Source organism: Pinus tabuliformis, chromosome J (genome assembly GCF_031772625.1).
Source record: "Pinus tabuliformis cultivar Carrire ecotype Pingquan chromosome J, CPIR1, whole genome shotgun sequence".
Classification (NCBI taxonomy): Eukaryota; Viridiplantae; Streptophyta; class Pinopsida; order Pinales; family Pinaceae; genus Pinus; species Pinus tabuliformis.
In genome coordinates this window covers 1,136,492,192-1,136,514,601 of record NC_142295.1, presented here as the reverse complement: position 1 = coordinate 1,136,514,601, position 22,410 = coordinate 1,136,492,192, and the positions used below count along the sequence as shown (strand labels likewise).

At 44.7% G+C, this 22,410-nt stretch overlaps 1 protein-coding gene across 1 annotated transcript in view; it reads right to left on the bottom strand.

Moving 5' to 3' along the window:
* Positions 1–22,410, bottom strand: part of GALK (Mevalonate/galactokinase family protein) — a 359,582-nt gene that overhangs the window by 314,842 nt on the left and 22,330 nt on the right. Inside the window, exon 3 of the mRNA XM_089379121.1 lies at positions 10,280–10,326. Coding sequence (XP_089235247.1) covers positions 10,280–10,326 — 47 coding nt within the window. The remainder of the gene's footprint in view (positions 1–10,279; positions 10,327–22,410) is intronic.

The window sequence follows — 22,410 nt, the reverse complement described above, 5'->3', positions numbered from 1 at the left end:
TCTGGGAAATTAACCCTGGTCTCTCCACCAATAACCCACAAAAACCCAGAAAGGGTTTGGCCAAATGTTGACCTCCGAAATTTGGCCCAACTTCCGCTCACTCCTCCAGTTGCTAGGTATATCGACCCACCTGAAAATATCACTGTTGATGGCCCCAAAAATGGCTGCAATACTCAGCAAATTCCCTCCCGAAATTACCCCACAAACCTCAGTCCTCGATTCCTCCTTCTCCCAAGCAGTGTTTTAAAATTCGACCGAATCGAATCCAAAACGGCCGAGTTGATCCGAGTCATTGAAAATTTTTGTGACCCGGCAGAAAAAACGGAATGGGAGGCCGAGTCATGACTGACTCGGCCGAGTTATTGCATGACTCGGCCGAGTCAGTCATGACTTGGTCAACCCGGCCGGTTCCGCAATAACTCGGACGAGTCAATGAATGCGGCCTGTAACCCCAAAAAAATGCGATTTTTCATATTTTTTTAAAAAAAATTAACTGTTAGCTGGTTGGTGGGGACTCCAAAGTGTTTTATAAATTAGTTAAATGCTATTTGGGGTCCATTCCCCTCTCCTAGTATTGATGTACTATTCAAATTTCATGGTAATGTTAAATTCTTAAAGTAAAAGTGACATTCTCCTTAATCTTCATTTTCATCCTTTTACTTAAATTATTAACATTACCATGAAATGACTCAGGATGTTTGAGAGTGGTTCCGGCCTCATTGGATTTCATATGGAGAAAGTAGAATTTTAGATTTCATTCAAAATCCAGCAGACTTATCAGTTTTTCAAGATTTTAGGATTGGAGGATTGCAATGTTTCCATTGAATTTTGACATGTATTAGGGTATGGAACTCGTATTTAATCAAGAGCACCAATCCCTCTATGTACCTTGATGTTAGTGACATTGGTTGTCGAGCTCCTCCGGAATTCGCTCCCAAACCAAGAGCTTCTGAAAATGTCGCTCCCGCTCCCATTTTCGCTCTCGCTCCCGCTCCCAAGTAACACTGAGCCAGATGATGTTGGCAACTCTAGCAGTAGCCAGTAGTACTGGTCACAGACTTTTGTTGTAGAGGCCATTTATAGCCTCCTTGGTTATGTGTTTTTGTTTTGATCTCTATATCATCATCGTGTATGTATTGGACAGTGCACTGGGTGCCATTTTGATATAATGGATATATTCATGAGCCTACTTTGATCATATGTTGTCTTCTATCTATATTCTAATGCTGTGTGTTTGGAAACATGAATGAAAATCTTTAAAATTATGTGTTTTTATAAAAAATAAATATTTAATGTATTTTTTACAACGACCGAGTCATTGAAATCGAGCCCGCCGAGTCAATACCAAGTCAGAGTCTGAGTCGGAGTTGACCCTCGGCCGAGTCGGAGTCGACCCTCGGCCGAGTCGGAGTCAGAGTCGGAGTTTTAAAACATTGCTCCCAAGCACCCATGTGCGGTACAAAGGTACCACTGCGCAGGCCCACGCAGTCCTTGGTGATGGATTTTTGGCACAGCAGACTCACACCAAAAAGGAGCCCCGGAGACACTCCAAATCTTCAGCAAATGATGGCCCTAGGCTATCCCTGAAATCCCAACAAATCCTCGGCTCCACTATAAGCTCCTCCAAAGGTTGTGTATTCCCCTTCCAGCGTCCACCTGTTGAACCAGCTCCACGAATACGCTTAGCAAGCTCCCAAATCGAATCAAGTGTGATGCAAGTCACCTCGTTGGGTTGGCACTTGAAGTCCACCGAAGGTTGGGTGAGATTATCGCTTGAAAATCTTGTGTGCTCAACAACGCATGCCAACTTGGCTCTCAACCCAAGCATGCTAGTCAAGTGTAAATGTCAAACGATAAAAAATGAGCAAATGATGAGTGCTCCTCTTATTTTAGTCGTTGGGCCTCCAATTTCCCCATGTGGGTCCCATCCATCGATTTCCCTCTCTCTCTTCCCTCCATGAAAGCGTACTAGCCAAGGTGAGCGTATTCCTCTTTGGGGTGGCCCCCACCATCCACTATCAAATTGTTTTTTCCCTTATTCATATGTTGGAGCTTTCTTTCACCTCAAAATTGCAAGTGGGGCCCCTCAACCCACTTTGCCTAAGTTGATATCCAAAAATTAACAAAATTGGTCAAAATTGATATTTCACTCAACAACCTTGCTAAGCGGGAATATCACAGTCCTCCCCGCCAAGATGTTTCTTGTCCCCAAGCAACTGCAAAGCTGGATGTTGTAATATTTGCTCTCCTTCCCAAGTAGCATCCTCATCTAGCAGGTTCCTCCACCTGATCAAGAACTCCTTGATGACTCTTCTCCTTAATATCCTCTCCCTACTCTCTAGAATAGCCTCAGGCTCCAAAACTAAATGCCCATCATCATCTAGTGGGGGCAATTCCACGGTGGTTGTCACATGTTGTCCTAGTACCTTCTTAAGGCACGAAACATGGAAGGCGTTATGCATCTTGCTCCCAGGTGGAAGCTCTAACTCGTATGCCACCTCGCCAACCCTCCTGGTCACACGATATGGGCCACAAAAGCGTGCCTGTAGCTTCTCGAACCCCTTATGTTTCAGCATAGACTGTCTGTAAGGCTGAAGGCGCAAGAAGACTAGATCCCCCACCTCAAAGTGTCTCTCAACCATGTGCCTTCTGCATACATCTTCTGTTGGTTTTGGGATGTCTACAAACTATCTTTGAGAGCCTTAAGAATGTTCTGGCTCTCTTGTATCTAATCTTTGGCCCTTGGGGCCCAGCTATCTCCAAAGCAATGTCAGTGAAAGATAAAGCATCATACCCATATAAAGCACGAAAGGGAGACATACCAATGGACATGTGATAGGTAGTATTGTAGCAATACTCCCCCAAGTGTAGCCATCTCACCCATAATCGTTGTTGCCCCGTCACATAGTTCCGTAAATAACCCTCCAGCCATTTGTTAACAATCTCGATCTGCCCATCGGTCTAGGGGTGGTAGCTGGTGCTGGGTGTAAGCTTTGTGCCCACCAACCTAAAGAGCTCTTGCCAGAAAGCCCCCCATGAATTGGCTGTCCTTGTCACTTACTGTGGTCTTGGGGAGACCATGCAATCAGAAAACCTCCTTGAAAAACAACTCTACAACCTGAGAAGTAGAGTACCTGGCGGGAATGGCTAAAAAATGGACATACTTCGTCAATCTGTCCACTACCACATAGATGCAATCACGGCCTTGTGCCATGGGAACGCCTGTGATGAAGTCCATTGAGATTCTCTCTCACTTCCCCTCTGGAATAAGGGGTGGTTGCAATAACCCTGTTGGATGAGTCAACTCCCCCTTGTTCCTCTGGCAGGCCTTGCACTCCTATACATGCCTCAACACGTCCCCCTTGAGGTCCTTCCATGAGAAGCACTCTCTGACGGTCTTGTAAGTCTTCAAGAAACCCTGATGCCCAAACAAAAGTGAATCATGGGCTACCTGGAGAATCCTCTCCCTAAACTGCAAACCTAGTACCAAGAATATGTGTCCAATGTAGTACATAACATTTTCCATCACTCAGTAGCACTCATCTCCATGAGTGCCCTCCAAGATCTCACATGCTCGTTGATCCTTGGAGTACTCCACTAGAAGTTGTGCCTTCCATTCATGGCAGATGTTCATGAGTGAAAGAGTTGCGGGCCTCCTGGATAGTGCATCCGCTACCACATTATGCGTTCCCTTGACATACTCTATGTCGAAATCATAGGCTTGGACCCTGCTGACCCACTTATGTTGTCTATTGTTGAGGTCCTTCTGCCCCAAAAAATGGCGAAGGTTGTTGTGATCAGTCCTCACTCTAAACCTATTGCCACCAAGTACTGCCGGAATTTGGCCAAGGCATGCATAATGGCCAACATCTCCTTGTCATAAATCAAGTACAACCTCTCGTGCGGAAGGAGCTTCCAGTGCTCAACAGCAATGGGATGCCCACCCTGTGATAGTATTGCGCCCATGCCTTCACCCGACACATCACACTCAAATGTGAACGGCTGGGTCAAATCAGGAAGTGGCAATACTAGGCAACTGCTCATCACCTCCTTAAGGTACTCAAAGGTTGCATGTGCCCTATTGGTCCATGCGAAGGCCCACTTCTTGGTCAAATCAGTGAGGGGAGCTGCCAACTATGAGAAACCCTTCATGAACTTCCTGTAATAAGTGCATATGCCCACAAAACCCCTCAAATCGGTCACATTCTGAGGCACTAGCCAATCCCGGATGGCTCGAATCTTCTCCTCATGCACCCTTACGCCATCCTCTCCAATGATGTGCCCCAAATAGAGCATCTTTGTTAACCCGAACTCACACTTAGACAGCTTAGCATAGAACAATGGCCCCTCCAAGATCTTGAGCACTTCCTCAAGATGTTGCAAGTGCTCCTCCCATGTCCTGTTGTAGACCAATATGTCATCGAAGAAAACAAGGACATAACGCCTCAACTGCCCACGAAATATGTGGTTCATGCAAGGCTGAAATGTGGTTGACGTATTTGTTAGCCCAAAGGGCATCACCAAAAACTCGAAATGCCCATAATGGCAGCGAAATGTTGTCTTAGGGATGCCTTGCTCACGTACCCTGATCTGGTGATATCTCGAACGCAAGTCTCTCTTAGAGAAGTACTTATCTCCTCTAACCTCATCCATCAACTCGTCGATCCGGGGAATGGGATATCAGTTCTTCAACGTCCTCTTATTAAGGGCTCGATAATCAATCTACATCCTCAGCTTGCCATCTTTCTTCTTCACCGGGACAACTGATGAAACAAAAGGGCTAGAACTGGGCTTGATATGCCCCAATGCCAACAACTCATGAATGGCCCTTTCGATCTCATCTCGATAAACCTTGGGATGTCAATACGGGGTCGTAATCATTGTCTGCACTCTTGGTTCGAGCTCAATCATGCACTCAAACCCCCTGTTAGATGGTCGTCCCGGCGAAATGTCCCCAAACAATGTTGGGTACTTCTCTAAAATGGCATGCACATCTGGGTGTGGTGGTTGCGTTTTACCCCCTGCATCAAATATCCTCAGCTCCACTGCCCACTCTATATCACGATGTCTTAAATCAGCCTCCATCCTGTGCACTGACACTGTTTGCGGAGGGTATGAGTGCATGCCTCAATAAAACCATCTTCCCACCTGGCCCCATGAACTCCATCTCCAACTTCTGCCAATCAGTAGTAACGCGCCCAAGTGAGTACAGCCACTGCACACCAAGCACTACGTTGGTGTCGGGAACATCAACCACAAAGAAGTGGTTCATCATAGAGCAATTCCCCATCACTACTGTCATCCCAGGGACATATCTGGTGCACTACATGTTACGGTTTCCTGGTACCAAGACCAAGAATCCCTCAAAGGATTTTGTGCGTATGCCCCTCTTCTCCACCATCTGGGCATCTACAAAATTGTGGGTAGCCCCACTATCCACTAGTATTGAAACATGTTGGCCCTACACCGTGCCCCTGATCCTCAAAGTAAGGTACTTTGGTACTCCCTGAAGTGAAGCAATGAACCCTGCTACTAGCAAGAAAGGAGCTCCCCCTGGTGGGGGTGGTGGACCTCTTCCTACTCCTCCGGCCATAGGCGAACCATCATCTCCAACATCTACATCCTGCTCCACATCATCCTCCGGCTCGTTGTTAGAAAATTCCTCTATGAAGTGGGCATTGCCCTTGGTACACCAATGTCCCGATGCCCACAGCTCCTAGCAGGTGAAGCACAACTTCCTTTGTCAGAGGTCTCTTCTAGCCTCATCATCCAACTACCCATGCCCCTGAATGTCTCGCTGTGTTGGGGGTCTGCAGTCTCTTCCCCTCTGTTGGAATACAAACCTAGTGGGCATCTGCGGTCTAGCCTTGGGCAAAGCATCCTGCAAGTCCCAGGCTTTACCAACTACGTCCTACAAAGTGGTGGGTTGGTTGGACTTCACCAAGCCCCTCAATGGCTCTGCTAGCCCCTCCAAAAACATGAATACCCTCTTGGCCTCCGATAAATCTGGTACCATCACTAACAATCTCAGAAACTCTGAGATATAGGCCTCAGCACTCCCAATCTGCTTGAGTCGTGTCAACTCTCCAAAGTGCTCCTCTGAATCTCTCCTCTCAAAACACTCCAGTACCCTCCAAGTGAAATACTCATAGGTCATAACCCCTGCATGTCAACCCTTCTCACTTAGCTTGAGGGGCCTCAGCAACTCTTTGGTGGTTAACACGATGATCTTACAGTCGTCAAATCCATAGTCTCTATAGCGTCGGAGGCATCGAATGATAGGAGCACAACAGAAGGCAACATATGATCAAAGTAGGCTCATCTCAAGCAGCAGATGTCCATCTGGTCATTTCGTTCCAATTTACTATAAGAAAGAATTTGTGGCTCCATTAAGGCACTGGTCTCATACTTTAAAATCTAATCGAATTAATAATCTTGCTTAAATTCAACCAAGTGGCTAGGCCACTCATCCATGTCTCCCAAACCAACTTGTTTTCCTTCGCCTCATTCGATAGGGACTACCCCCCATAGCCTGTTGTTGGGAGACATCTAGAACGAGTGGGTGAGGATCAGAGTGATAGCGCCTGTCTAAGCATTAACGTGGCAACAACACGGCCGAATTCAACTAGGGCCAAATTGTTGGCTTGTTGTGAGGTGTTTCCTATGGATTGAACTTTATTGCATCAAAATCCAGCTTTTTCCACGGTTGGAATAGCCCCTCTAGCGCCATATCACTAATCCTAGGCAATTTTTCCCTAGGAAACCCTAGTTTAGCATAGAAGCTTCAACTTAGGGCTTGTTGAAGGCTTGTAGTTCCTTTTGTTAATCATACCTATTTTTCACAAACCTTTTCTTGGTCTTTTATGCCTATGTGAGCCATTCTTGATGGATATTCCTCAAACCCTAAGCTATGTACCCTTGATAGGGTTTTTCAAGAACATGTTATTCCTTGTTTCATTGGATTGAGCCTTGTTCTTAGTCTGAGTGCCCTTTTGGAGCTTATCCCAACAGTCACCTTGGGTTATTACCTTAGAATATCTATTAGGTGACCAACACCGGGAACCCTCCCTTATGGTGAGAATCCACTAAAGAGTAGGGGGTAGAGTGTTGTGCTGACAATGAGCCTCCACCTCATTGTTGTCCCTTGTTCTAGTTCTTGTCTTGTGATCCCTCTCACAAGACCTACTAGATTTTGATGCAACAGGAAAGAAATGAGGGGTGCACAGAAGTTTCCTGTGAAAAGGACCACTGAAAAAAGGTTAAATTTGGAATTTTTTTAGTATTTATTGGAACCAATTATTGGATTACAAAAATTTAGCTTTCAAATGTAGATCATGCCTCAAGTATCACTATCTAACTCTAAGGAAAAAAATTGAAAATGTAGTAGGGAAGGAGAAGATAGAAAACCTCAGGTATGATGATGCCTAAGGATTAAGGAGGTTGAGATAATTTTATCAATATCCAACAAATGACCACAAAAGTGGGTCTATGGGAATAATAATATCCAACAAATGCCCACAAAATTGGGTCAATGGGAAGAGTACAACCAGCATGAATGCAATGTGAGATTGCTAGCATAACTCCTAGAAAATGTTGAAAAATAATACAAAGAAAGAAGCCTACATAAGTATAACATCATAACATATTTATAAAACTGTGACAAAGATACACTAATACAAAACACTGAGTGAGTTTGTCCAAACTAGAAAGATCGACAACCCAAGCGAAAAGCATGTCGAGAGAGAGAGATTGGACGATGAGGCCAATGATGTCAAGGACCCCTGAGTCTGATGGGGAATGGCAAGGGGGTGAGTTGGGCATTGGCTCACTGTAGGATTCTTCTAGAACCATCAAAGAGCCTGGTTGCACAATCCAGGGGGTATGTATGAGCGATGGATACTCCTAACACCAAAGGTTGAAAGAAGGAAACTCCCAATGGATCTCTAGTTGCTCATCTAGATCTCGGAGGTAGTCTGGCAAGCGAAGGGTGCTCTACTCTGGATCCATTTTGATCTATTGAATGCTCTGAGAAGTGTGACTTGATGTATGGACTGGAACCTCCAAACCAATCTCAATAATATCGAGTGGTCTCCCAGAGGAAGAGGGTAAGGAGAAACTTGAGGTCTCACCGTCGTATTGTTTGGAGCACTCTAGAACTTTGCTTGTCATTTGTTGCTTCAATCTAAGGGATCATCAATCCGGTCATCCCAAAGCAGTGCATGGTGTGCAAGAGTTGAGATCTGTGGCTAAAAACCTCCCTGATGTATAGGGCTAAGCGTTGATATTCGTAGATCAAGAAAGTACTTTTTCACAAGCCTAAGTGTCTAGGCATGCAGAAGTCGCCCAAGATCCCCTTAGAACACTTGCTCTAGTATGAGCAAGTTGCTAAAGTAACTTAGCCTAAGTCTAACTTAGGAAAAGCACACAACTATTATGTTGGCTTATTGAGCGAAAGTAAAATTGGGAAAAGTAAATTAATTACTTTAGTAATCATGTTTTATCTTAGCCTTTGATCTCAAGTGAAGCGAGATCTAATCTCATCTATCAATAACTTTGGAGATTAGGGTTAGGGATTAAGCTCAATGTAAAGTTATAAAAGCAATGATAGGGAGAAGGAGAAGACGCAATACAGAAGTACAAGATTGAGAGAGGTCTCTCAGTGTGTGTGTTGGGTCCGAGGGAGAGGGAGCAAGGAGATCGAGTTAGCCAAGGAGGGTTGATCAGTTGGATCAGATCCAGTGTTGTATGTAATTCCTTAGTTGAGCCATTTTCCCAAGAAAAGAGCCCAAGTTCGTTCAAAACTTGACAAAGAACTCAGATTGGGCAGAATCTGTGTCATTTATGTGATTGAGATTGGTCAATTTGCTTTCACTGTAATTATTTTGGTTAATACCCTAGCTGTATTTTAATTCAGTAGATGTAATTCTGCTCAGAACTAATTACCTGATGGGTCTCACCATCTTGTTGTTCGGTGCACTCTATAACTCTTCTTGCTGTTTGTTGCTTCAATTTGATGGATCAACAGGAAGTATGAGGTAATCGATCTAGTCATCCCATAGTGGGGCATGGTGTGAAGTAGCCGAGATCTGTGACTAAAAATCTCCCTGATAAAGAGGGCTAAACACCTTTGGTCTTGGTACCAGAAGAAAGTAGAGAGGGATCCTCATGAGTCCCTATAGAGGCAGTGATAGTTTTCTTTTGATTTATTAGTATAGGGAATGCCAAAGCATCTCCATCTCCAACTACTGAAGGTGGCACACCTAGCAGATCCTATCAAATTGCGGTATATGTTGATTTGTCTCTATCTAGAGTGGAAGTGAGATGACCCATAGCTGTCCCAAAGGGATCCTGAGCGAGTGCATCCAATGTCTATGCATACAAGGAGAGCGGACGATGATGCCATCATGCAGCTCCAAAAAGTGCTAGAAAAAGTTAGAAGTCAACATGGATTAGAATGCCTCCAAAGTTTCTAGCCCATCAATATTATGACTTCAGAGTCAAAGAAATAAAGCATTCACTCACAAATAATGGAAGGGATACAGTGAAATCTTTGAGCCAAAATACAAGGGCACTGTAACAGAATTGATGGTGATGGGCTGGCCTATGGCCAATAGAAAAGAAATCTTACCCAACATCTGCAGGCAAAAATAAATGCCAAATCAAGTTCTGCATAGGAAGCTTTGCATTGAAAATTAGGCAAAAGCTAGGACAGCAGAATATAAATCCTCATATCACTAAAGAGGAGAATTCACACCTTCCTAGGGACAGGATATTCAGACAAAATTAAATAGTTGCCATTCAAGAAAAATGGATATGATCCATACATCAGACAAGCAATATGGAGGATTTCTTAGCTGTTACATTTTAGGGCCACACTTTCTTTGATCTGAAGACTATAAAAAATAAAGATAGAACCTTCAGAGAACTTGACAAGTACAAGAGGAATGGAGAAGACAGTAGATTGTTTCCCTTGTGGTTTAATTTCAGAAGTCAGTACTCCCAGTTTGGCCAAGACATGTAATACATGTAGCAGTGCTCCGCTACTGAGTTAGCAACTATTTATTATGTTACATTTTTTATGTAATTACCTGTTTCCATTTGAAACAAAAGCAAGTGATCTTGGATTTATTAAGTAGCTCGAAGATAGAAACAGTAGTTAAATGATTGTACAGATTAGATGATGTTTAATCTGATCAAATGTAAAGAAGGATAGTTTACTTTGAAACTGCAAAACAAGTCCTTATTCAGTATTTATATATAAAATAAAATCAGGACTCACCCACAAAGAAAATAGTGTGCCCATTTATGATTCTTCAAATCAATGTCCTGCACATCCATAAACACTTTACGTCAATATAAATATAAGCATTATCATTTATATCTATGTAAATAAGAGCAGTCAGATGTCGGACATATATATGTATATATTTTACTTCATAAATAGATGTGATTTTTTCTTTTGAAAAAAAAAAAATCTATGTAAATAAGAGCCACGTCATGAATCCAGGTTTTTAACAATAGCCAATTTTGCATTTCTTAGTCATAAACAATTGCACTATAGCAGCATAATAGTTCATATGGTCCTTGACTGTCAAGACTACAAAACATTCATCCATTTTTCAAACAAGTGTATTCATCTTCTCTATCTGAGGAATTAATTGGGTGATGCAAAGTTTAAACAATAAGATGAATCAAGAAAATCTACGCATAAAGTTACACGCATATTTTATTTCTACAAGCAATATAACAAAATGTCTGCATAATTTAAAAATACCAAAATCTGTATTTAAAAATACCAAAATCTGTCAAAAAAGTCCCTGTCAAATATTTATACCCTACTACTTAAATCCAGAAACGGTTCAAGTTTCACCTTCTCTAGAGATGTTCACACTCTGAAGCATTACTGAGGCATGTGATCACTCTTTGCAAGTCTTTTGTTGCTTTGTAGACTTTCAAAAGGCATTTGACTTTGTTCTGAGAGAGACTTTGTCCCAAGGTTGTGCAACATTGGTATCTAAGAGCCCTTTTGGTTGCTGTCATGAACGAGACTTAACAAGAGATCCTTGGTCATCTTTGCATGGCCATGGCCTCTCAATTTGATCAGGAAAGCAAAAGGTGTCAAACAGGGATTCCCTCTCTTTCCAAGTCTCTTTAGGATTTACATTGATGAGTTGGAATTCTTTGTCAAGAAGCACAGAGAAGACAGTAGCAGTGATCTCCTTCAATATGTCTTGTATCTCCCTGTTTCTATTTGTCATCAACATGATCCTCTTAGCCTTGTCACCAAGGCGCTTCAAAGGTAGATAGATGCACTTTCCAATTTATGTAATCTTCAATAGTAGACAGTCAACCTTGGTAAAATTCAGGTTGGGACTTTCAAGTAGCCAAAGACTGCTATCTGACTAACAGTTCGGACTTCCCCTACTAAGGAAGGGAGATCGAAATTACCATGACCTTCATTCACTTGGGGATTCAATTCTTAGGGTTGTAGTTCAGCTTAAGACATACTTTTCAAACTTGACTCTACAAGCGATATGGTTCTCTTACCCTGCTTGGGAGACAATGGTTTCAATTTCATTCCAAAGATATTTCATCCAAGATGTAGCTCTTGTACTCAATCATTAGACCCACTATCTTTTATAACTCCAAGGTCTAGAGAGATAGTTTGTTGAAAGCCAACAGGGTACCACTAAGAGAGTCCCAATCCTCCTGCTTGAATGTATGATCTACTTCAAACAAATAGTTTCCTCACAACATCATTTAAGATGAGTTTGGAGCACAACCTTTGCACCTCAAGACTATTTTAAGATTGGTCTCCTTGCTCCACAAGTTACGATCTCTAAGGGACTTGGCTTCTAGATGAAAGTGTTACACCCCCCTAGAGGCTAACACATTGCACATCAGAGAAGATTGTTTTTGTTAATTTTAGGTATGTTCTATGCTAGAGCAATTTATTTCAATTTCTTTTCCACATTAGCAATCACATCCGCATAAAGTAAACTGCAGATAGAACATAAATATAAATTGCAGAAGACAAGCCAAGACAAGAGGACACAAGATGTGGTGCTAGACAGGGACAAACCCCAATGTGGGGAAACCCTTGATCAATTCTTATCTTATGTTCTTCAAAGTTCAGCAGAGAAAGTGAGAGAGGTAGTACATTTACAATAGAAGTCAATCACTTTGACTTTTGATATCGGCATGAGATCAGTTGAAGACATATTGCTTCAACTGATTCTCTAAGGTGACTCGTTCACTTATCATAGTGTTGCATCTCGTCTATTTGCTGCACATTACCGTGTGACACCTTACTGTACTGTCACATGTGTTGAACCTTGATGACTGAGCTGCTCTCATCTTCATGTTGCTCATCATGCTGCATCTTCCATGGTCTTATTCATCATCAAGCTGCCCATGCTCATGATCTCATTCATCATTATGTTGCCCATGCTCATATCATCATGCATCATTATGCTGCCCATGCTCATATCATCATGCTGCTTATTATGCTGCCCATGATCTCATACATCATGCTGCCTTCCTTTGGAGACAGATGCTCCGGCTGTTTCGACAGTTCCCGGTAGTTCTGGCTTTACTAGCAGTTCTGGCTTTTCCGGCAGTTCCGACATTTCCGGCTTTTCTGGCTTTATTGGCTTTTCCAGTGTTTCGGGATTTTCCGGCATTTCCGGCTTTTCCAGCTTTTCCGGCTTTTCGACAATTCCTGTAATATTCCTAATTAGCCATGGCTAATTGGAATATTCGATTTTGTTCAATTCTTGCTTTCTATAGTTATTTGTAAATAAAAAAGTGAAGAAGGGGGAACATAACTCACTTTTAGAATAAAAAGTCACTTCCTAATAGCACAACGTTGTGACTTGAAGGGGAGCCAAGGGGGCCAAAGGGGGACGCAGAAATGAAGCCCACGCAAACACATGGAGGGATTGCGCAGGAGGGAAGAAACACGTGGCAACAGAGGAATCACGCAAGAGGAGGTCAGCCTTGGGATTGAGAGAGGCAAAGACTATAAAGGAGAGAGGAGCCCCCTCATTTTGATCATTCAGTTATGAGCATTTGTGATAGTCATTTCGACTTAGAGCACGCTGGCTATTTAGCTAGTCTGCAGCACTATTTAGTGCATTGAGTGTCTCCATTCGAAGATCTCACCCTTAGCCCCGAGGGACTTCGAGTGCCTGCTCGGGCAAGGTATTTCCAGTGGCATTTCAACAGTAGTTTCATCAGCATTCCAACAGTAGTTTCATCAGTGTTTTGGAGGACTGCACAGCACTGAGAGGGGGGGCCAGTTCTTTCTAGCAGGAGTCTGTGTTGAGGGATTGTAGGAGGAGTTGTGCTGAGAGATAGAGCAGGGGATCAACCCTTGCATATTGGAGAGTTTTGGCAGGGGTTTCAGGCAGATTTCTGGAGGGTTTCATTCAGTGGCAGCACAGAGCATTGGGGGACTACGCAGAACCCCAAGGGGGTGATTTTCAGGGGTCGGCCATTTCAGAAAAGCTTTCTGGGCTTTTCTGGGTTTCTTGAGTAGAGTCTGATTCCAAAGTTTCAGCCTTTTCTGAGGAGGGGAGCAACCCCAAATCCTCATTTGATTTCTAGCAGCAACAGCAGCACGGCAGTTCTCCAGCAGCTTGAACGCAGTTCAGAGAGGGGCCATTCCTTTGCTATTCTGAGTGTATTTCTTCACTTGCCTGGTGCAAGTCGAGGTGCCATCTTTCTGATCACCTCCTGTACTCATTCTATTACTCAGTATAATAAAATGGCTTAGCAGTTCTCTCTGCATTTCTTGAGTATCTACTTATGGTTATATTGTTATATGTTGCACCATCGTTTTTTGTATCTCTTTGAGCATGCTCGACTATTATACCAGCTGTGTGTTTCTCCTATACTCTTAGACAGAGTCTAGAAAGGGCCAGGTAGCCTCCGAATCTCGTCCTCTTTTCAGAGGCGTCATATCTGGTAAATGCCCTCTCAGTCCATCTCTGGTTGGAGTTTGCTTGTGTTTGAGGAATATTCCTGATAAGGGATATTACAGTGGTATCAGAGCGTAGATCTGGCTCAGCCTGTGAAGCTAGCAATCTATGACACCGAGGGAAAAACCCTACATCTGTTACAGAGGTCGGAGATATAGAGACACTGGGCATAGGTTGGAGAACACTTACGGAGAGTGAGACTATGTTCTAGTGGTGGACGCAGAACAGGAGGAACCTGTGGTGGACGTAGAACAGAAGGAGGCTGTGGTGGACGCAGAGCAGGAGGCTCCGATGGCAGATGATGACGGGAAGAGATTTGCGGATATGCTCCTCAAATCAATGCAGGATCTGTCGAGGCAAATTGAGGTGATGGGGCAGAGATTCACAGTAGTAGAGGCCAGATAGCGTGAGAGCCCACGGGTTTTCCAAGTTGGCGAGGGATCGGGTGCATCCCACCATTTTCCAGAGCAGTGTGATACTACACAACAGGTGGCCTCACATGCCCCTACATGCTTTACCATGCCCACTTTCTTAGGAGCAGACACGGGAGCCGTAGCCCAATAGGGGGCAGAGCCCGGACATATGGGCGATTATTTTGTAGAGTGACAGACCTATGGGCAGGAGTTCAGGGAAGCCCTCTCATTCAGAGATTTTGTTCAGCTCCAACGGGATAGTAGACCCCACGACCATCACAGAGGGTACCGACATTACCATGATGGTGACACCCACTGTGCAGCGAGTAGATTCCACTTGCCTACGTTTGATGGTTCATCAAACAGTTCGACAAAGTCTTGGGTGGAGAAGCTAGACATATATTTCCAGCTTAACCAGATGTCGGAGAGAGAGGCCATCAAGGTGGCAACATTGCATTTGGATGGTGAGGCCCAGGATTGGTGGTTTCATGGGATGGTTACACTCGGGCACTCTACAGTGACGACATATGTTGAGTTTACCAGGAGATTGATGGAACGATTTGATCGGAGGGATCCAGAGCATCATTTTGTTGAGCTGACGAGGCTCAAACAGACAGGGAGCCCAGAGACCTACATTGTAGATTTCTTGAGGGTCTTCGTGATGGTGCCAGACCTATCCACAACACGGAGGGTCTATATGTATGTTGAGGGGTTAGCAGAGCCATTGCGGGGTCTAGTCCGATCCACTAGACCAGCCACACTCCAGGATGCTATCAACAGGACCCGGGACTTACAGTATGTCTTACCCAGGACCCGGACACCTTACCCCCAGATACAGACTTTCCAGTCTAAGGGGAAGGATGTGAGGATTCCACCTCCAAAGGGGAATCCAGGACGAGTACAAATTGACGACGATGTCAGGAGGGAGCTGAAGAAGAAGCGGTTATGCTTCACATGTCAGGAGCCATGGGCACCAGGACATAGATGTGCTGCTGGCAAGGCACATTTTATTGAGGTCTTCTCCGAGAGCAGTGGAGAAGAGGATGACGAGGATGATGTGGAGGCAAGAGATAGCCATGTCGTACAGGGACCTTTGCCACCTCCACCGCCAGCAGCAGGCGGTGCATCGTTTGCACCCACCGGAGGGGCCCTTGCAACCTTGCGGGGAGTTCCCAAGTATCTGACGCTACGCGTACGAGGGACAATACGTGGCCAGCAAGTATCAATTTTGGTTGACAGTGGGGCGACCCACAACTTCATTGATGCACAGATGGTTGAGCGGAGAGGTATACAGACAGAGAGCTTCGATGGGTTTTCAGTCTTGGTCCCAGGAGATCAGACCATGACGTGTGCTCATTATGTTCCAGAGCTTTCAGTGACGATGGGCACCTACACATTGACTGACCACTTTTTCATGGTCGATATTCCGGACACCAACATGATATTGGGTGTTCAGTGGCTTATCACTCTAGGGAAGGTCACGACGGATTGGAAGACCCTAGAGATGGAGTGGGATGATGAGAAGACAGGGAGGCATGAGAAGATACGGGGACAGCACACATATCCGCCTCAGACTGTTTCGGCTCATCGAATGGAGGCAGTCTTCCAGAAGGGAGACATAGAGTGGGCAGTGGAGCTGCGTGCATCAGAGGCAGGGACTACAGGGCAGACAGTACATCTAGAGATACAGTCCATCCTTGATCAGTATGCCATAGTGTTTGGGGAGATTCCACCAGGACAGCCACCGGATCAGGGGTTTGAGGACACCATTGAGCTTGAGCAGGGCATACAAGCAGTGATCACCAGTGACCACCCCTTATAGGCACCCCAAGGCCTATCGGGATGAGATTGAGCGGGCTATCCAGGAGTTACTGGCTCTTGGGCACATTCAATCGAGCACGAGTCCTTTTGCTTCTTCGGTGGTGTTGGTAAAGAAGAAGGACGGTACATTGAGGATGTGCATTGACTACAGGGCCCTGAACAAGAAGACCCTGAAGAACAGGTACCCCATACCCAGGATCGATGAGTTGATGGACGAGTTGAGAGGAGCATGGTTCTTCTCAAAGATTGATTTGAGATCTGGGTACCATCAGATTCGCGTGAGGGAGCAGGACATTCCCAAGACCGCCTTCAGGTGTCACTATGGGCACTTTGAGTTCTTGGTGATGCCTTTTGGGCTAACCAACGCCCCTGCTACATTTCAGTCCTGCATGAATCACATCTTCCGTAGTCACTTGAGGAAGTTTGTGTTGGTATTCTTTGATGATATTCTCATTTACAGCAGGACTTGGGAGGAGCATCTCCAGCACATTGAGACAGTATTGCGTATCTTACAAGAGCAGCAGTTCTATGCCAAACTCTCCAAGTGTGAGTTTGGGTTGACGGAGATGTTGTATCTGGGACACATCATAGGGGTGGACGGAGTGAGAGTCCACGAGGAGAAGATCAGGGCCATCAGAGAATGGCCAGAGTCGAGAAACGTGACGGAACTTTGAGGATTCATTGGCATTTGTACTTACTACCGGAAGTTCGTCAAAGGTTTCTCACAGCTTGCTGCACCCCTGACAGATTTGACGAGGAAGGGGGCATTTAGTTGGTCGGATACAGCGTAGTGAGCCTTTGACAGGCTCAAGGAGGTTATGAGCAGCTTCCCAGTGTTTGCGTTGCCAGATTTTACGCAGCCATTTGTTTTGGAGTGTGATGCGTCGGGAGAGGGGATCGGCGCAGTATTGATGCAGGGAGGTCACCCTATAGCCTTTGAGAGCCGGAAGCTCCTTCCGCACGAGAGGTTGTATTCTATATACGACAAGGAGATGTTGGCCATCATGCATGCATTGGCTAAGTACCGGCAGTATTTGGTGGGTAACAGGTTCAGGGTGAGGACTGATCACAACAGCCTCAAGTTCTTTTTGGAGCAGAAGCAACTATAGGAGAGGCAGCAGAAGTGGATCAGTAAGATCCAAGCATATGACTTTGACATTGAGTATGTCAAGGGTAAGAACAACGTGGTAGCAGATGCCCTTTCACGTAGACCAGCCACGTTGTCTCTTATGAGCTTGGATACAGACTGGAGGGCTCGACTCTTAGTAGAGTACTCCAAGGACAGGTTTGCATGTGAGGTTTTGGATGGGCAGGTGGCAGATGACAAGGACAGGGTGGTCGATGAGGTCATCTATTACAGGGACCGGATCTTCTTGACTGAGGGGTCTCAGCTCAAGAAGAAGATACTCCAAGCATCACATGATTCACCATTGGCAGGACATTAGGGGTTTACCAAAACCTACAAGGCCATTAGAGAGAGGTTCTCATGGAAGGGCCTCAAGGAGGACATACTCCAGCACATCCGGAAGTGCGATGTTTGTCAGAGGAACAAGGGAGAGATGAGCCATCATGTGGGTTTATTACAGCCTCTTCCCATTCTGGAGGGGAAATGGGAGAGTATTTCGATGGACTTCATCACAGGGTTGCCCATGGTACAGGGCAAGGATTGTATCTTTGTCGTCGTTGATCGACTGACGAAGTACGCACATTTTTTTGCCATATCCGCACACTATACAGCAGCACAGGTGGCCGAGCTGTTCTTCAGAGAGATCTTCAGGCTACATGGTCTTCCTAAGACCATCGTCAATGATAGGGACAACCGTTTCATGGGTGGATTTTGGCAGAAGCTTTTCCGATTGGTGGGGACGGAGTTGGCACCAAGTACCAGTTATCACCCATAGACGGATGGGCAGACAAAGATAGTTAACAAGTGCCTGGAGGGCTACTTGCGTAACTATGTCAGTGGGTAGCAGCGAGCATGGCTGAAGTCGCTGCATCTGGGGGAGTACTGCTACAATACTTCACATCACATGTCCATTGGTATGTCACCATTCTATGCCTTATATGGGTATCATCCTTTATCTTTTGCTGACGTGATGTTTGGTGATAGCAAGGCTCCTAGAGCCGAGATTTGGATCCAAGAGAGTCAAGATATCCTCCGAGCTCTCAAGGATAACATGGCTATAGTGCAGAACCAGCAGAAGTTGTATGCCGACAGGGGTCGGGTGGAGAGACAGTTCGAGGTAGGGGACATGGTCTACCTACAATTACAGCCATACCAACAGTCGACACTGAAGCAAAAGGGGGCTGAGAAGCTCAAGCCCCGCTTTTATGGGCCATACAAGGTGATACGCAGGATTGGACAGGTTGCATATGAGTTGGAGCTGCCCCAAGGCAGCAAGATTCATAACGTTTTTCATGTATCCTGCCTAAAAAGGGCATTGGGGCAGCAGGTGACAGTGACAGATGAGCTACCACCCATGGATGATGAGAGGCATTTGGTATTGCAGCTGGAGGCTATCATTGATACCAGGGAGAGACAGTTGCGGAGCAGGATGGTCCAGGAATTCTTGGTGAGGTGGAAGAATTTGTCGGATGAGGATGCCACTTGAGAGAGTGAGAAGATCTTGCAGCATCCATAACTTCAGTTGCTTGAGGACAAGCAACATTTTGCCGGGGGAGACTGTAATATTCCTAATTAGCCATGGCTAATTGGAATATTCGATTTTGTTCAATTCTTGCCTTCTATAGTTATTTGTAAATAAAAAAGTGAGGAAGGGGGAACATAACTCACTTTTAGAATAAGAAGTCACTTCCTAGTAGCACAACGTTGTGACTTAAAGGAGAGCCAAGGGGTCCAAAGGGGGACGCAGAAATGGAGCCCACGCAGACACATGGAGGGACTGCGCAGGAGGGAAGAAACACGTGGCAAGAGAAGAATCACGCAAGAGGAGGTGAGCCTTGGGATTGAGAGAGGCAAAGACTATAAAGGAGAGAGGAGCCCCCTCACTTTGATCATTCAGTTATGAGCATTTGTGATAGTCATTTCGACTTAGAGCACGCTAGCTGTTTAGCTAGTCTGCAACACTATTTAGTGCATTGAGTGTCTCCGTTCGGAGATCTCACCCTTAGCCCCGGGGGACTTCGAGTGCCTGCTCGGGCAAGGTATTTCCAGTGGCATTTCAGCAGTAGTTTTATCAGCATTCCAGCAGTAGTTTCATCAACGTTTTGGAGGACTGCGCAACACTGAGAGGGGGACGCAGTTCTTTCTAGCAAGAGTCTATGTTGAGGGATTGTAGGAAGAGTTGTGCTGAGAGATAGAGCAGGGGATCAGCCCTTGCATATTGGAGAGTTTTGGTAGGGGTTTCAAGCAGATTTCTGGAGGGTTTCATTCAGTGGCAGCGCAGAGCATTGGGGGACTGCGCAAAACCCCAAGGGGGTGATTTTCGGGGGTTGGCCATTTCAGAAAATCTTTCTGGGCTTTTCTGGGTTTCTTGAGTAGAGTCTGATTCCAGAGTTTCAGCCTTTTCTGAGGAGGGGAGCAATCCCAAATCCTCATTTGATTTCTAGCAGCAGCAGCGCGACAGTTCTCCAGCAGCTTGAACACAATTCAAAGAGGGGCCATTCCTTTGCTATTCTGAGTGTATTTCTTCACTTGCCTGGTGCAAGTCGAGATGCCATCTTTCTGATCACCTCCTATACTCATTCTATTACTCAGTATAATAAAATGGCTTAGCATTGCTCTTGCATTTCTTGAGTATCTGCTTATGGTTATATTGTTATATGTTGCACCATTGTTTTTTGTATCGCTTTGAGCATGCTCGGCTATTATACCACTTGTGTGTTTCTCCTATACTCTTAGACAGAGAGTCTAGAAAGGGCCAGGTAGCCTTTGGATCTCGTCCTCTTTTCAGAGGCGTCATATCTGGTAAATGCCCTCCCAGTCCATCTCTGGTTGGAGTTTGCTTGTGTTTGAGGAATATTCTTGATAAGGGATATTACAGTTCCGGCTTTTCCGGTAGTTCCGCTTTTCTGGTTTTTCCGCAGTTCCGGCCTTTTCGACTTTTCCTACAATTCCGGCCTTTCCATCTTTTCCTTAGGATCTCTCCTCCTACTAAAACCCAAAGACAAGTAGAGAGAGGAAGAGATCCCAGTGTGTGTAGAAATGACTTGAAGTCCTCTTCTATTTATACTAAAATGTAAAGGTTGAATAGACATGATTGTTGGGCTTCTAAGCCTACATAAGTTGCTGGTCAACTTAACAATTTGTCCATGACATAAATAAATTCATTACTTCATAAATACTTATCGGAATCGGATGATCTTTAGATCAATCCTACACCTCTCAATGAGAGGGATCCAATAAAAATATCAGCTGCCATAAATAATATGACCCACATGGAGTTTGGCCCTAGTTGCCAATTTTAACGGTTTTTGCTTCTACAGGCCTCCCCCTAAACAATGATAATGTTGGGTCTCTAGTATTTCTTTTTTCCTCTAGTTTATCAACATTTCTGTGGCCTCCACCTTTCAGGGACTCTTGATCCACCTGGTCACTTCCTACCCTCAAACTAGGAGACGAACAAGGTGATGAGAGGACATTTACAAACAATGCATATAGGCCACCTAGATTGCCCCTCCTAAGGACTTTGGTAGCTAAGGAGCTTTCGATGTTGAGTACCTCATATTGTAGCTTTCGATGTTGAGTACTTCATATTGTTGATGTTCAAGTTTCTAAGTCTAACAATTAGGAACCCTCCATGCACTTTACTGATTTATTCCTACCTACTTGTTCTGTTAATTAACAAGTTATTTACCATGTAAATACTAAAAATAAATACAAGTGCATGCTCAACACATTATAGATCATCAACTGAAGGAAACAGAGACAAGCACACAAATGACACCGTTATTTTTGGACTAATGTCCCCTAAAAAACCCAATGCGGGAAAACCGGTGCAGCTATCTGAGGGTTTTATTATTAAGCAGTTCTTTTCTGAGTACAGTGGATGCCAAACTGGCTAACCCGACAGAGATAAAAAATCTGACAGCAATACCTCTCTTCGGAAACAAGTATTCGGAAATCCTACTCCACGAAATCCCTCTCCAGCACAATCAGAGCCTCAGTGTCAGCCCTGTTGGCCTCTGCGTCAGCGTGAAACCCTCTGCGTCAGCGTTCTAAGGCTCTGCGCAGCCTCTCTGGCTCTCTGAGTCACTCCTGCATCCTATGTGTGGATGACGCAGGCCCTTCTAGGTCTGCGCAATCTCTGCTGCCTCTGCATGGCTCCCTCTAGCTCTGTGTCTGCCTCTCTCTGCTTCTGTGCTGCTCTCTTGGGCACTGTCCTTGCCTCTCTGCCTCGTACTCACTACCCCTCGCTGCAACTGATCACTAATTCTATCTCTCTTAGCAAACCCCGCTCTAGAGAATAGAATGATTGATCACTCTGGTGTATTCTCCAACTAACCCTCAAGCCTCCTCTTATACTTTCCTCATGGACAAATCAACAGCCGAGATTAAGTCCCTAATCAACAGCTAAGATTAGATCTGGCTTGATCCATGTCTTTTGGACCATTCTAACACAGTTTTATATTAATTCACATTAATATTTTAATTTCCCTAAGTTTAGACTTAGGGACTCCATTAAAATATTAATTATTTTAATATCTCCCAAACTGTTCAGAATCTACCCAAACCCTTTCTGGGTATTGGACATCTCATGTGCCCTAACCTCTCCACCAAATTTCGTGGCTAGAGCACATCCGATGCTACCCCAAATCAACAATTGAAGGATGGCCTTAATTATCAGACCAAATTATACTCAAAACCACTAGATGCACAACCTTGGGTTTATTTAGGCCAATAAAAAGATTGTTTGCATCAAATTTGTGTGAAATAAACCACTACATTTTAAGTTCTAAGAAGAAATGTCAAGCTTGTCACCTACAAGACATCGAGTCAAAGGACCACCTTATCTTCCAATGTCCAATATACTACAAGATAGAGGGGAGGTCCCAATGTCTCTACAAAGAGTCAAGGGGAACCCTTACTACTTTCTCCAGGTACATGGACTAGATGTCTAGATTTGTTTTATAGGAAGGTACTAGAACTTAGGAAACAAATTTTACAAGGTCCACCCAAGAAACATACAAAACCCCATGTGGCATCAGCTTATAGATTGGTGAGATATTACATC